Source organism: Tympanuchus pallidicinctus, unplaced genomic scaffold, assembly GCF_026119805.1.
Source record: "Tympanuchus pallidicinctus isolate F22 unplaced genomic scaffold, pur_lepc_1.0 scaffold1, whole genome shotgun sequence".
NCBI lineage: Eukaryota > Metazoa > Chordata > Aves > Galliformes > Phasianidae > Tympanuchus > Tympanuchus pallidicinctus.
Window position 1 is genome coordinate 10,932,823 of NW_026294618.1, and position 14,563 is coordinate 10,947,385.

At 39.1% G+C, this 14,563-nt stretch overlaps 2 protein-coding genes across 2 annotated transcripts in view; both read left to right on the forward strand.

The window, feature by feature from the left end:
* Nucleotides 1-703: 703 nt before the first annotated feature.
* RAD51AP2 (RAD51 associated protein 2) lies at nt 704-11,140 on the forward strand. Its single transcript, XM_052703824.1, has 3 exons — nt 704-5,068; nt 8,536-8,637; nt 10,750-11,140. Exons 1-3 carry the CDS (start codon nt 1,105-1,107, stop codon nt 10,875-10,877), a joined length of 4,194 nt encoding a protein of 1,397 aa, XP_052559784.1. The 5' UTR covers nt 704-1,104; the 3' UTR covers nt 10,878-11,140.
* CYRIA (CYFIP related Rac1 interactor A) overlaps nt 9,146-14,563 on the forward strand; it is a 425,736-nt gene continuing 420,318 nt past the window's right edge. The window contains exon 1 of the mRNA XM_052664803.1: nt 9,146-9,153. The gene's annotated coding sequence lies outside the window, so the exon portion shown is untranslated. The remainder of the gene's footprint in view (nt 9,154-14,563) is intronic.

The following is a 14,563-nucleotide window of genomic DNA, read 5'->3' on the forward strand; positions in this document are numbered from 1 at the left end:
CGCTTGATATTTTTGGGATAATGTTCTTGACTTAATGTGAAAACGATAATGGAAAAAGTGTCCTTTTTGCTGTCAGTGGACAAAAATTGTGGGGAAAGGCCCTGGATGTGAGCATCTGCATGCAGAAAGCTTCCTGCTTTTGTAATTACACAAAATGACATCCAGCTTGTAGAGATCAGCGCCTGCAGGCTGCTCGGTGGGCAGCACCGCTCTGCTCAGGCACCGCAGCCCGTCCTCGTGGCCATCAGCAGCTGGAACTCCGCTCTGCTGCCGCATCTGCAGCTGCCGCCGGATATTTCCTCAGGGAGGAGGGACCCGGCGCCACTGAGGGAAGGGGGTGAGAGTCGGTGGTCGGGAGGAGGGATTGATTGTTCCCGCCTCCGGCGGCTCTGCCCTCTCCGGTGTCCGCGGAGGCGGGAGGCGGTGATGCCGTGGTGCCATTGCCGCAGGCTGAGCTTCGCGATGTCGTGAGTGGCGAGGTCAGCTTCTCCGGGTGACCTGCGCTCGGAGTGTGGGGCACCAAAGCCCCGGGAGGAAGCTGCGCACGGAGAGGGCGGCCGAGGGGCGGTAACGCCGTGAGGCGCGGTGCCCTGAGGCAGGCAGGCAGGCAGGCAGGCAGGCGGGCGGGCGGGCTCCCGTCAGCCCTGAGGGGTGAGAGCGCCTCGGTGGCGGGAAGGTAAGAGAACCAAGGAGGGAGGCGGCTTCCTTCACGGGGAAACTTTGCTCAGAGAGCTGGGCGGCGAGGGGCTGTCCTCTAGGGAGGGAACCACCTGAGGGGATGATAGAGGAAACCTATTGCCTGCTGCAGGGGGAGCGCTCCTCAGGCAGCAGAAACATCAGCGTTGTGTCTCGTGGTGCTTCTCCACAGCGTGGACATCTGCATCATTTGTAAATAATCTCCTGGATTCCAGATCGTGGTATTAAATCAGCGATCCTTCTTTATCTCTGCCACGCATGCAGGACAAACAGCAACGCGATCTGTGATAGAGTTATTAATTTGGATTTTGTATAATTTGGAAATCATTAAAAGATCATTTATTAATACTTGAATATTTCTTTAACCTTCAGACTGTATCTGCAAGAGTAGAACTTACTTTTCTGAACATGGAAAACACATATTCTCCATCATTTGTATCTGTACCGTCAGATGACAATGAATTCTACCTTTATCCAAAGTGTGTTAAAATAGAAAGTCATCTGAAAAGCATGAAGAAAGAGGAGCAGCAAAAGTTGGAACAAAGTATACACTGTGGGAACATCCATCAAACACCACCAAATGAACCTATATATTTATCAGAAATAAAAAGCAGCTGGGTATTAGAAAGTGAAAGATGTGACAGAGACAAAAAACCTTGCATAAGAGAATCCTTCCATTCTCAAGCTTTTAATAGTGAAAGATCACTATGTAGAGTACTAGAAAAAAAACTGCCCATCAAAAATTGGAAACCTGAAAATGAAAGTCAAAATTCTATAGAAGATGACATTTCATTAAATACATATAGACAGCATGGTGAAACAGAATTGCACAATCTGTGGAATTCTGCTAGCACAGGTAAAAACCTACATGTACTAAATCCCATCCTACTGCATCAGAACAACATGGAACAGAATGAAATAGAAGCTGACAATGAACTTAAACAAAAGTCTTCCGATACACCTGCAAACAGGAACTTGTTTCAGAGGTGGAGGCAATATCAGCTTCCACAAGTTCCATTTTCATGTGGTACTTGTTCTATGCATTCTTGTGTAGAAAATGAGAAAAATGTTTTTCTGGAAAAAGTATGCAGTACAGAAAGCAAAGATTATGACCGTAATGATCGTGCAACTACTACAGAAGGAGATAATAATAATTCATCATCTATCGTTCCAACACCAAAACCTTTTAAAAGCATACAACCATTGGAAATTCCTAAGTTCTTGATGAAAGAGAACACGTCTCAATTTTCTATCATCTCAAATAGAATAAATAGAGAAGGGCCATCAGCTAACTTGAAGGAGATTGTTGGGAAGATGCTAGAAGGCCAACCAACTTTGATGCAATCTAAACAGATACAAGGTATGCAAAAAATGTCTGAGGTAGGGAACCAGAAATTGCGGAGTGATAAAAACATTGTGAAAGCTTCATCTGTTTGTTCTGAATTTGAAGAAAAGAATTATCAATCAACTAACAAACAAAAGCACAGTGCTGTGGGAGAAAGAGAAAAACTGCCTGTAACTTACATCAGGGACAGCAGCACTGATCCAGAATGTAATCAAATATTTGCTGAAAGTGATTTTAAAGTGCTGGAGAATTCAGATGATGATGATGGTCAGAAGTCAAGGGTTCACATTTGCATTAGTGCTAAAAAAGTTCAGAGCAAGAAAATTATCACTGTTATGGATATTTTGAGGAGAATGAGGAGGAAGAGCAGCCATGAGAACATGACAACATTTCATACACAGACAAGCAGTTCAGTGATTACAGAAGCATTAGAGAAAAATAAGTTAGACCTACACTATGGTCTGCATGATTCCAACAGTGATATTAGTTTGCAAGAAGCAGAATCAAAACTATTTACAAATGAAATACCTGATATCAAAAGATACTTAACTGAAAACACTATATTTGAAAGCAGTTGTACTCCCGTTGTTGCACACAATTTTCCAGATATAAAAGTGAGTTTTGGTGTAATGAGGGAAAAGAAAACATTCAAAATAAAGTTTTCATTTCAAAACTTTTTATTTGGAGCGCTCAGGACACAGACCAAATTGTTAGCTGAAGTTATGCTTATGTGTCAGGCTGAAGATATTAGGCACTGGTTTGATATTTGTGTAGCATTAAATGAGCAATGTTGCACTCGAGGGTTAGTAAAGAGCAATATTGGTGCAAGCCACAGGAATAAAGCACGCATTTATTTGCTGGCTATTATTTTAAAGCATCTGAAGGTGAAACTACATAAGAAAATTCTTACTTTCATTTTCAGTAGGAAGAATGCATTATTAATAAGTGAAGAGAAATTGGTGAGAGTGGAGAAACGTGCTTCGTATGGCAGAAAGCAAATGCAGTTAAATTCATGCACAGAGAGTAATCGGAGGCAAAACACAGATTATTATAAAAAATACGAAATTTATCTGGGCACCACAAGTTCTAAATTTGTGGATAGCATTAATTTTGACTTGCATAATGAACTCCAGAAAATATATTTTTCTAGATCTTCAGGTAATGAAAATTCCACTTCCCTAACCAGAAGTATCTTTCATAACCAAAGCAGTGGATCATCTAAGGGAAGATTTGTCGGAAAGCACCACCTCTTGTCCAGAAGGAGTGAAAGATTCCACAGCACATGCTTGGAGTCTGTCAGCCATAGAAAGGACATGAAAAAACAAATGTTGGTTGCTAAATGCCTGATTTTGTTGAAGGACAATTGTGACCGTTCTTCACTAGAGAAGATGCATTACTACAATATAAAAAAAATACAGTACCTGACAAGAGTAAATCTTAGATTTTTGAGTTACCTTCCTGCCTACTCACAACTGAGGTTTGAAAAGGTAAATAATAAATGTTCAAATCAGCAAATACCCATAACTACCATAAAATGGACAAAGAACAAACCAAGGAAAATGTTCAACAGTTATTTTCATAGAGAAAGACTTAGAGCTTTACCCCTTCATTTAAGAGACAGTAAAGAACACAAAACAAGTAAATACAGAAATTGTGTAAAGACGACAAAGGAAATTATATATAAGATGAAAAAATGCTCAGGTATTTTTAATTGCATAAAGACTGACAGGAAGGAGAATTTCAAATCCAAAGAGCTGCAAATAAATTCTCATTATTTTCTTTCAAAAAAATCGCTTCCTCTTTTTGACACATACAAAAAAATTCCCCTTAATAGTGATCCTGAAGACTTTGACCAGATCTCACTTGTAAATCAAGATAATTCTGTCAAAAAACTGTCAACTGTACAAAACACAGTCACTAGTTCAGAAAACATTCGTAATTTGTCTGATAAAAGTAAAGCTGTTTTAATATTACCTGAGCTGTCAAAAACAACTATGGAAAAATGCAGCTCTCTCTTGTTACAAGACAGCCAAACAAGCAAACCTGAATGTTGCAAAGCAGTAGATGCATATACCCTACATTTAGTTAATGAAAAGGAGTTTGTAGAATTTCCAAATACTTACTTAAATTCTAGAAATATATTCCCTAGTTCCTTAAGTGGTTATCTGTATATCACTTCACTGTTACCTAAAAACTCTTCTGTCAATAAAGATGGAGAAGATGTAGGAGAAGACACACGTCGTAGGATTTCATTAAATGCAAACAAACAAAAACAAATTGAAAAAAATTGTGCCACTATGTCTTATTTATGCACAAGAAGTCCTACTGTAACATACACATACTTGCAATTAAAGGCCAGTGAAACAGTGTGTTTTTCTTTACAAGGGCATACTGAGACAAATAAGGCAGTCAGCTTAGACCCAGCAACTTTGAAACACCATCTTGAATATGTAAAAGAACAAGAAGAGATAAGTGATGAACAAATGCATGTAACTAATGAAAGTCAATGCGAGACTGTAATGAATGACTTGATTATGTCACATTCAGAAGATGAAGCTAAAACATTCATTGCTGGAAAGGAGAAATTAAAAATGCATTTATCTTTAATGAACAATGGATATCTTGGAGATGTAAAAGATGAATATTTACCTTCAGAAAACAAAATCACATATGAATTTGAACTGAAAAGAAAATTTGATTTAGTGCTGGAAGAGCTACATATGTTTCATGAAATTAGCAAGGAGGATGAAAACAATTTATCTAGTGTGGAAACAAACTCTCACAACAATTATAGTGAATTAATTAGTTCTGATGGTATAGAAGAAAATATAGAAAGTGTTTCTGAAAAGAAAACATATATTTCTTCTCCAGTCTGTGATATTATAAAAGATGAAAATATGACTGTGAGTAATGGAAGGCTATTAAATGAAAAAATCTCACTTGAAAATGAAAATATGGAAGCATCTAAGGAGTACTGTATGTCAAGACTGCCAAGTGAAGAGTTGCTACATTCACCTATTGCAGAAGGTAAGTACATGAAATTGCTGTCAATAAGCATATATAATTGTATATATTGCAAATTTAGATATATTTTTCTTTAAAATTGCATTTCTCAACTCAGAAAGTACCGTAACTATAGCTGAGTTTTCACTGAACTGTACAATGTTTGTGAGGCCAAAGGAATTTCCCTATGGGTAGTCAAATGTGAAACAGACATGCTGCTAGTGCTGTTGTACACTCTAGTAGCAGTCGTAGCTCAGAATTCAGTCTTATTCCATAACAGATTGTTTCTATTTTTTTGTTAAATTTTGTCATAATAAGCCCTAAATTCCCCCCAAAACATCACAAAGTCAGTAAGATGCACATTTGGAGAGAGAACAGACTCAATTAGTACATGATTTAATGGATGGACCACTCCCTGGATAAGGAAAAAATGGATTTGCTGGATGGACCATTCCCTGGGTAAGCAATTGGCTGGATGGTTGCACTCAGAGAGCTGTGATCAACAGCTCAGTGCCAAGTGAAGATCTGTGATGAGTTGTGTTCCTCGGGGATCAGTGTTGGGACCAGTGTTATTTAACATCTTTGTAGGTGACACGGACAGTGGGATGGAATGCACTCTCAGCAAGTTTGCACATGACACCAAGCTGAGCAGTGCATGTGACACGCTAGAGGGCAGACATGCTATCCAGAGTGATCTGGGCAGGCTGGAGAGGTGGGCCCATATTAACCTCACGAAGGCCAAGTGCAAGGTCCTGCACCTCGGTCAGGGCAGTCCCAGCCACAGATACAGGCTGGGTGGAGAATGGCTTGAGAGCAGCCCTGAGGAGAAGGATTTGGAGATATTGGCAGATGAAAGATTCAGCATGAGCTGGTAATGTGTGTTTGCAGCCCAGAAGGCCAACCGTATCCTGAGTTGCATCAAGAGAATTGTGACTAGCAGGTCGAAGGAGGTGATTCTGTCCCTCTACTCTGCTCTTGTGAGACTCCACCTGGAGTACTTACTGTGTTTAGTGCTGGTAGCCCAAACACAAGAAGGACATGGAGTTGTTGGAGGAGGTCCAGAGGAGGCCGATCAAAAGGCTGGAGAATCTCCCCTGTGAGGACAGGCTGAAAGCTGGGGCCCTTCAGCCTAGAGAAGGCCCTAAGGAGACCTCGTAGCTGCTTTCCAGTATCTGAAGGGGCCTACAGGAAAGCTGGGGAGGGACTTTTTATAAAGGCATGAGGTGACAGGATGAAGGGAAATGGCTTCAAACTGGAAGTGGGCAGATTTATACTAAATAGTAGGAAGAAATTCTTTACTGTAGTGGTGGTGAGACACTGGAACAGGTTGATTTGACCAAAGAGGTTGAGGATACTCCCTCCCTGGAACCATTCAAGTCCGGCTGGAGGGGACTGTGAGCAACCTGGTTTAGAGGGAGGTGTCCTGCCTATAGCACGGGGTTGGAACTGCATGATCTTAAAGGTACCTTCCAACTCAAACCACTGTATGATTCTATGATAGTTATAAACAATATGAACAAGGATATAAAGGAAAGATATAAAGGAACTGTCATAGAACAAATGCATTGTACTGAAAACTTTCACACTGTCACAAATCAACTTTAACTTTTCAAAATGAACACTGCATAATATTCAGAATTTTCTTTTGTCTGAGGAAATGGAGGAGTAGAATGCTAATGAAATGGAGTAGAATATTAAATCATAAAGATCTTTTGGAGCTAAGTGATCAGTAGTGTGACTCACATGTTATCTTTTTGTTTAAGACCTGGAAATACATAAAAACTAGTCCTGCAACATGAACATGCATTTGCATCGGCCAGTGAACATTGAACATACTAATATATTTAATTTACCCAAAATTACTTTGGCAAAATAGTTTCAGATAAATTCAAGCAAAATTAATAAAGCATTGTTTTTTTTTTCTCTCTAAAATATATATTAGTTATAGATTTCAAGCTCAGAAAATGGAATTAGGTTTCTGAATATAGCCTGCACTCAGTTTTTCCAAAGACATTTCCATAAGCAGTTCCTCACCTATTGCTTGTGTAGCATCTTCTATTAAATGGCATTTTTCCATCCAGCTCCATGATGGGAGCTGTCTCACTCCAATTTATAGGAGGGAGATGAGGTTCTTTTAATATCTGTATACCCAGCGTGAAATTAAGAAACAACGGTTCATATGTTAGTCCCAACCAGTTTATTACAAATCTTAATCAGGGAGACGGGGAAGGGAAGGAGGGTGATAGAATAGATAGGGAAGAAACAAGAGTTGCATAAAGCGGGGAGAGTCACCACCAGGATCCAGCAGTGTCCTGTTGCACGGCGTTTGAAGGTTTGAGGCAGAAACAGTGGGGGGGAAAGGGGTGGAAGCGTGGCTGCCCTTGGGCAGCAAGCAGGTAGCAGGAGGCAGTCGCAGAGCCAATCCGGGAGGAAGCAGCAGTGCTCAGGCAGCAGGCCCAGGAGAGTACGTCAGCATGCAGGCATCACTTCGTGAGGAACCTGTTGTCAGAAATCCTTGTTCTTCTTCATGAGGAATCTGTTGCCAGAAAACCTCTGTTCTTTTACATGAGGAATCTGTTGCCAGAAAACCTCTGTTTTTCTTCATGAGGAATCTGTTGCCAGAAAACCCATCCTCATAGTTTTCGATTCCTCTTTTATCCTACTTGTTCTCCTGCCTACCTGACAAGGATGGGCCTTGAGCAAGCGTCATAGAGTACTGAGATGGCCATCATCCTGAGGTAAGTCCACACAAAAGAGTACTTCACAGCTATTAAGCTGCAGCTCATCTCTCCTTGCCCCTGGCCTTGTCCATCTGTGTCTCCCAAACAAAGGATTTCACAACCCTTGCCCAGGCCTTGTCCATCAAAGTTCTCCAAGCAAAGGATTTCTCAACCTCTGCCCAGAACTTGCCTGGACTTAAACAAGTCCATCTGTGTCCCCAGCAAGCTTTGAGACACTGATGTTAACAGAATAATATCTTACAGGAGCATATGCATATCACTTAAGATTCTGGCTTCCAAGATAGACATTTATGAAACTGCACAGGTTTTGTGAAGGTAATTACTGTTCACAAAACAATTAGAAGAGCGTCATAGAAAAGCTCAGGAGAGCATTCTGTTCAGTGAAATTTTAACAGTATAATATGCTGCAAGTTGTGCCTGCATCCCTTGTCCCGGAGGATGAAAACCTAACTGGATACTACATTAATTGTTCACTAAGTGATCACTTTTCTAAGTCTGGAATGAGAAGGTCTGAGTGAAGAAAATAAGTCAACAGGACTGAAGACTGCATCACTGTATCTACACAAATGTGTTAATGAGCTTTTGTCAGGCCTTTGAGAGCAAAACTTTGAAGCTTCACAAATATTTCTTGTAATACACAGATGTAGGTTTTACTTACGTTCACAGATTAATAAATTGATTAAACAAATGTCATTATTTGTTTTTAAAATTAGTTAAAATCTTAACTGTTTTTTATACTTCTCTTTTAAGGCTATCTTTGTTCCATTTACAAAAAGCCATACACGTGGGACCCTGCTTTTTTATCTGGCACACTTCTGAAGGAAGAAAATTATAATTTACAGAAAGAAGGAGGTAAGAGTATTATTTTTATGTTATTTATACCACAAATGCCAGTGCCAATAAACTTCTTTCTGAAACACATATTTATTTATTGCTTGTGGCAAGAAATATGCATAGCTTATGTATATGGGTATAGCAATCTTTATGTTTGTTTGTTTGTTCAAAATGATATTTCACTGGAAATCTGTCCTACCTTTACTTTGGTCATGCAGCAGATGGTGTTAGAGCTTGCTAGGTCAAACGTAGCTCTTGCAAAAAAGCAGCAGATCAATTTCCCTTTTGTCATCCTCCATTGCTTTGGGCCACAGCACCAAGGACAGAGAAGAGCGTACAATTTCTTTATTGTAATTAGCAGCAATTATTTCCTACACATCACTTCCTAGTCTTTTTATAGTTCTCACCTAAGCTTCTCTAGGTCTGTAATCAAACCTTAACAATGATTGATTTCCTTTTGCGTTCATGATTGGTGAGGATCATCTTTTCCAGTCATGTGGATTTCTCAGATGTCCCACCCACTACTTTATTTCCAGAACTGGTCAGAATCAATAGGCACTTCTAGTGGAAGAATGTGAAAAAATTTCTTGTTCAATTCATCTTTTATTTTTCAGCTGATAGAAAGTATGCTGTTGAGTATCTTCTTTCCTTGAGGAGGCATTTTATTTCTTTGCTCTCATCTATGGTTAGCAGGGAGAATTTTATTCCACTTATGCTGAACACTGTCATTGATTATTCTGAAGACCATATCTGTTTTTATCAGAGGGATTACTAACTGTATTGATAGGAGCCAATGCCAGAAGTTCTACAAATGCGTGTCCCCAACTTTTCAATAGGATTTTGAGCCATCATATGTGCTCCTACATGATTTAATTTGGTTTCAGATTTAGGATATGAATACTGTTTCAGCTATAGCATTCAAGCCTGTTATTTTAGCCACCAAAGCTACCAAAGCTACCAAAACTTTGTGCCATAATTGAGCATGTTGCTCCCACAGTTAGAAGGAAGACTGGTAAGGACAGGTTTAATACTTTATGATATCAATAATTCCTTTGTTTTACATCCCATTGATTCATCATATAAAGTGACTGTTGCCTCAAGCTGTGACTGTCTGGAAAGGGAATACCAAGATGGGACAAGCAGATTTATCATCAGCAGTATTACAATTCATCTTAATTTCAGAACTGCTATGCTTTACAGGTCGCCCATAATACTTGTTTGACTTCTATTGCATGCTATTCTTCCAGCAGATTCTTACAAGTCTTATAAAAGATACAGCAGCAATACTATCTCATCACTGACTTAACAATGGAGGGTTTTTTTTTCTCCTGTCAGTAGGATTCCATTTGGGTGCCTAAGACTCTGATGGGTTCACTATTTATTTGATATCCTAGCTAATTACTCATTGCTTCTTCTTTTCATAGAATCATGAAAACTAGAACTGGAAAGGATCTTGAAATTTGACACTTTCTTATTTGTGAGATTGTTATTTCTTTCAGATGCTTTATTATCCTAGTTTCTAGTTGAAACGTCATTGTCTTTCATTCTATCCCACTGAGTACACTACTGTATGTAAAACAAAATAGCTACTCAAAGATGACTTAATCATTCTCTAGATTATCAGATGCTATATAGCTTATCTATAGACTACCGAGCAGAAAATCTAAATTCTCCTTTTTTACTTTGTGAAAAATGACACGAGGTGAAGTGTTATGGTTATTATCACCAGTGGAGTGATGCCTCACTCTGATTTGTTGTTGCACATCTAAATCCCTCAGACTAGTGGTAAGTTTTAAAGCAGAATTCTCTGTGTGTTCCTCCACTCTCAGAATGCTGACTGATATGAACCGTACGGGACTTACCAGCATGTTAGGAAAGTTTTGTAATATTATGTTGAGGTCCTTCTAATTAGAAAGGATCTATGTGTGACGCAACTGCTAGCATTTCAATTTCAGCCTAAAAGAATACGTTAGGGACCCTACAGCATAACAAAATGGAGATGGGACAGGACTAAGAAGCTGCAGTGTAAAATGAAATTACGTATCTTGACTGTATATATTTCTGGTGCAATATGGAGTGGAACTCTGGTTTTACTTTCACATTTTTGTTTGTTTGTTTGTTTGTTTGTAGGATACTTAGGAAACTTTCTGTCACATGAAGTTACAAGAGTACAGCCTCTTAAAACATGCAAGAGACCCATCAGAATTGGTCTGTCAAAAAAAGCCAGGCCCCAAAAACTTCATCCTTATTTGAAATGACTTGCTGGAATCTCTTACCAGTCCTGAAATAGAAGTCTGCATGAAAATTGTTGAAATGTTTTTATGCTAAGTTTGTATGTTGTGAGTTTGATCTTTATGGTTTATATATATTTTAGGTATTAATATTTGCTAGTAATTTATTTATTTATGAATACTCCTGTGAATATTTGATAGCAAATAAATTTATGATGAATGTTTTCTAGTAGAAATGTTATTGGAAAGATGAGCCTTTTAAAGTTCATGCAATATTAATAAAATTTGACATGCATTTCTCATCTATTAGAATATACTGTTGAAATTTTCTGTCTTACACATCATTGAGATCCTCTGCCTGTTTAAACAGTTTTAAAAACTCAGTATTTTCTAAAGTTATTTGTTACAAATGTTTATGGAAGTGTAAGGGACAGTCCAAGAAGTTGAATTTAGATTACTAAATTGGAGGGTTATGGCTTAGGCTTCAGATTAAGTTTCGTTTGGTGTACTTTCAGTTCCATGTACTTTTTAGGTTAGACACAGAAAATTTTTCAGTTGCAGTGTGGAGCTCAAAAGGAGGAGAAGCATAAACGTGATAGACATTCAGGACAGAATAACAGAATAATAGAATTGGGTTGGAAGGCACCTTAAAGATCATCTAATTCCTACTTCCTTGTATTGGGCAGGGACACCTTCCACTAAATCAGGCTGCTCTCCACTAAATCAGGCTGCTCAAAGTCCCACGGGGCATCTAGAACTTCCCAGGGCAACCTTGCTATCCAGTGCCTTAATACCATTATAGTGAAGAATTTATTCCTAATATCTGATTTTTATCTACTCTCTTTTAGTTTAAAACTCTTACTCCTGGTTCTATAACTACAGTATCTGATAAAGTCCCTCTTCATCTTTTCTGTAAGTTCCCATTACATACTGAAAAGCCATTCTGAAGTCTCCTTGAAGCCTTTTCTTCTCTAGGCTAAATGATCCCAGTTCTCAGCCTGTTTTCAAAGGAGAGGTGCTCCAGCCATCTGGTCATCTCCTTCAGTAGAAGAAAGACACTGAGGCCATGGAGCATGTTCAGAGAAAGGCAGGTACACTGCAGAACATACTAAAAACAAAACATTGCCTTCTCAAACTTAAAAACTAAGCAAGCAACCAACAGATAAGCAAAATCAACATAACCACAAATCTACCAAATAAAAAGATACCCAATCAAGATCGCACAGACAAGAGAAAAATACAGCTGAGACATTATGTAAACTTCATGCTTTGCTGATCATTCAGCTGAAGATAGCTGCTAGCAGCATGCTTTCATCTTAAATAACAGAAAGGACTGGCACTGGGCATACCAGTCTGGCCTTCTGCCAGCTTTATCCTCCCTGTCCACTGTCAACTGGAAAAGCTCAGGTACACTGTTAGACCAGGCAAGTGTTCAGCTGTATAAATCAGCTCTTTGAATTGGCCTTGTTCCATTGGCTTCACTGGAGCTGTGTGAGTAATTGCCAAGGGAAGAGCCCGCCATATGCCTCAGCATATATTTAAAAAAACATATGAATAGATTTTGATTTTTTTCATTGCAGAAATGTTATCTGGCGACATTTTTTTGGAATTAACTAAGTTCAGTTAAGAATGCTGACTCTAACAGAAATGCAGATGTTGACGTGCCTTTATATCTTAATAGCAGAAAAAACATTTCTGGACCATTTTTATCAGCTACTAAAATGATGTATACAGCTACGGCTTATTTAATACAAAAGGATTCAATTATAGCCTAATGAAAAATTGAATTCTGTTGTATGTACAAGTACAGATGATTTTTTAATAAACAGAAACTGTTACTGAACTTGTTCACAAAGAAAAATCATCCTGTGTTGCTCCAGAAGTAATACCTCCTACTTATTTCCATGGAAAATACAACAGCTACAAAGAGCACGATAACATTATTTGATAAAGCAAATTCTCAGCTGCAAAAGACCAGTTTTCAGCATAGTCAGCATCATTTGCTATGCACTTCCAACAGAGATGAACAAGAGCCTGCACTTCTTGTTTGTAAAAATCTTCATGGTTGTCCAAAATGTGGCATGTTTTCACGTCATTGTCATCATTGCTGAGACACCCCAGCCATCACCTCTCTGCGCTCACATCCACTGTTTGGTCTGCATAAATGTTCAGCAAGCACTGAGGAATGTCAGTAAGTGCAGTTTTTTCCACATGAAGGAATTCAGTGACACACCTTCGCTTCATCTGCATTTCCATGTCAGACACCATTTTATCAGACTGACCCACTGCTGCCATCCGTCACACAGCAACAACAGGTAATGGGATATCGGTGGGAAAGTTCAACCTCAACAACCATATCACCAATATCTGCCTCTGACATTACAGGCCAACATAAAGAAGGAGGCATTATATTTGCAGCAGCTCTTATAGCTTTATCTTCAGGTGTGCCACGATCTTGAGCCCCTTATACTCTTTTGTAAAAGTCATTAAAGGAAATGCAGTTTGAGATTCTGATGAACAAGGAAAGACGTGTACTAAAACCTGAGCCACGCTGAAACGTACTACTCCGGGAATAACATTATAAATAGAACTAAGACCAAAACCAAACAAACATACAATCAACAGCAACAAAACGCAGCAAAATAACACATTCAAGCAATTACAGAATATTTACATAAGCAATCTCTTAACACAAATAAAACATTACTTTCAGAGCAGCTCTCATAAAATATGTAGTATAGTTAAGGTATGTAAGTATACTTCATCCTGTAAAACGGCCGCTCACATATGCTTGTACTGCCAGGAAGTGACGACATGAATGAAGTTTGACTATGAAGTGAGGAATAGGTTTCCCTGGTAAGAGAGGGCGTATAGAAGTCTGGTAAAAAGACATGATCAGACTTAAACTGAATGTCTGATTGCAACACTACGCATTTCATTTGAAAACTGGAATGCATTCGGGTTGAAAATGAGGTTGCAAATTGATGATCTTTTGGTAATCGTCAAACCTGTTCACAAGTTCCTTTATCAAAATGGAAACAGGAGCCTATTTTGTGCTACTCACAGAATTCTGTTTAGCCAATGAATCAAAATGCATAAAATCATTTGCCATCACTTCAGTTATCACAGCACTGCACTGTCCCAGTGTGTCCCAGTTTCAGTCCAGACAATGCTGATCACATACCATCATTTAGCTGTTGTGAGCAATGGGTGCATGGCCAAGGCCAGCCAGGGACAGAGATGCCACCATGATGGCATAGAGCAGGGAGCGGATACAAACCATGGGTTGGACAAGTCTGCTCTATTCTTTCAAAAATGATTGTGCTGGAGAAGAGACACACAAGAAAGACAAACAGTATCTTAAAGAAATTACAGAGAGAAACAACAGCAACAACCACAAATCTGTCAAACAGGAAAATAAGGCAAATTAAATAAAATACGCGCTCAAGAAGGGCCACAGAACAGCTGGAGTTTTGTTAGAAATACAGTTATGGCTGAGAATTTAAAACCTCAAAACTATACTTCGCCATCTCTATGTCCACAAATTCAATTCCGCCAGAGGTTCCTCTCTACCCAACTCACTAGTCTATCCAGGTCTCCCTCAATGGCATCTGGTGTGCCAGCTTGCTGAGAGTGGACTCTAACCCTTCATCCAACTTGATGAAGTTATTGAACAAGACCAGATCAGTATCGACTCCTCGGGAAAACTGCTA

Bases quoted from the DNA above. Each gene is read 5' to 3' on its own strand.
- RAD51AP2 (XM_052703824.1), top strand. From the start codon at position 1,105: ATGGAAAACACATATTCTCCATCATTTGTATCTGTACCGTCAGATGAC. The intron at 5,069-8,535 runs GTAAGTACATGA...TTCTCTTTTAAG, and splicing joins ACATTCACCTATTGCAGAAG to GCTATCTTTGTTCCATTTAC. The intron at 8,638-10,749 runs GTAAGAGTATTA...GTTTGTTTGTAG, and splicing joins TAATTTACAGAAAGAAGGAG to GATACTTAGGAAACTTTCTG.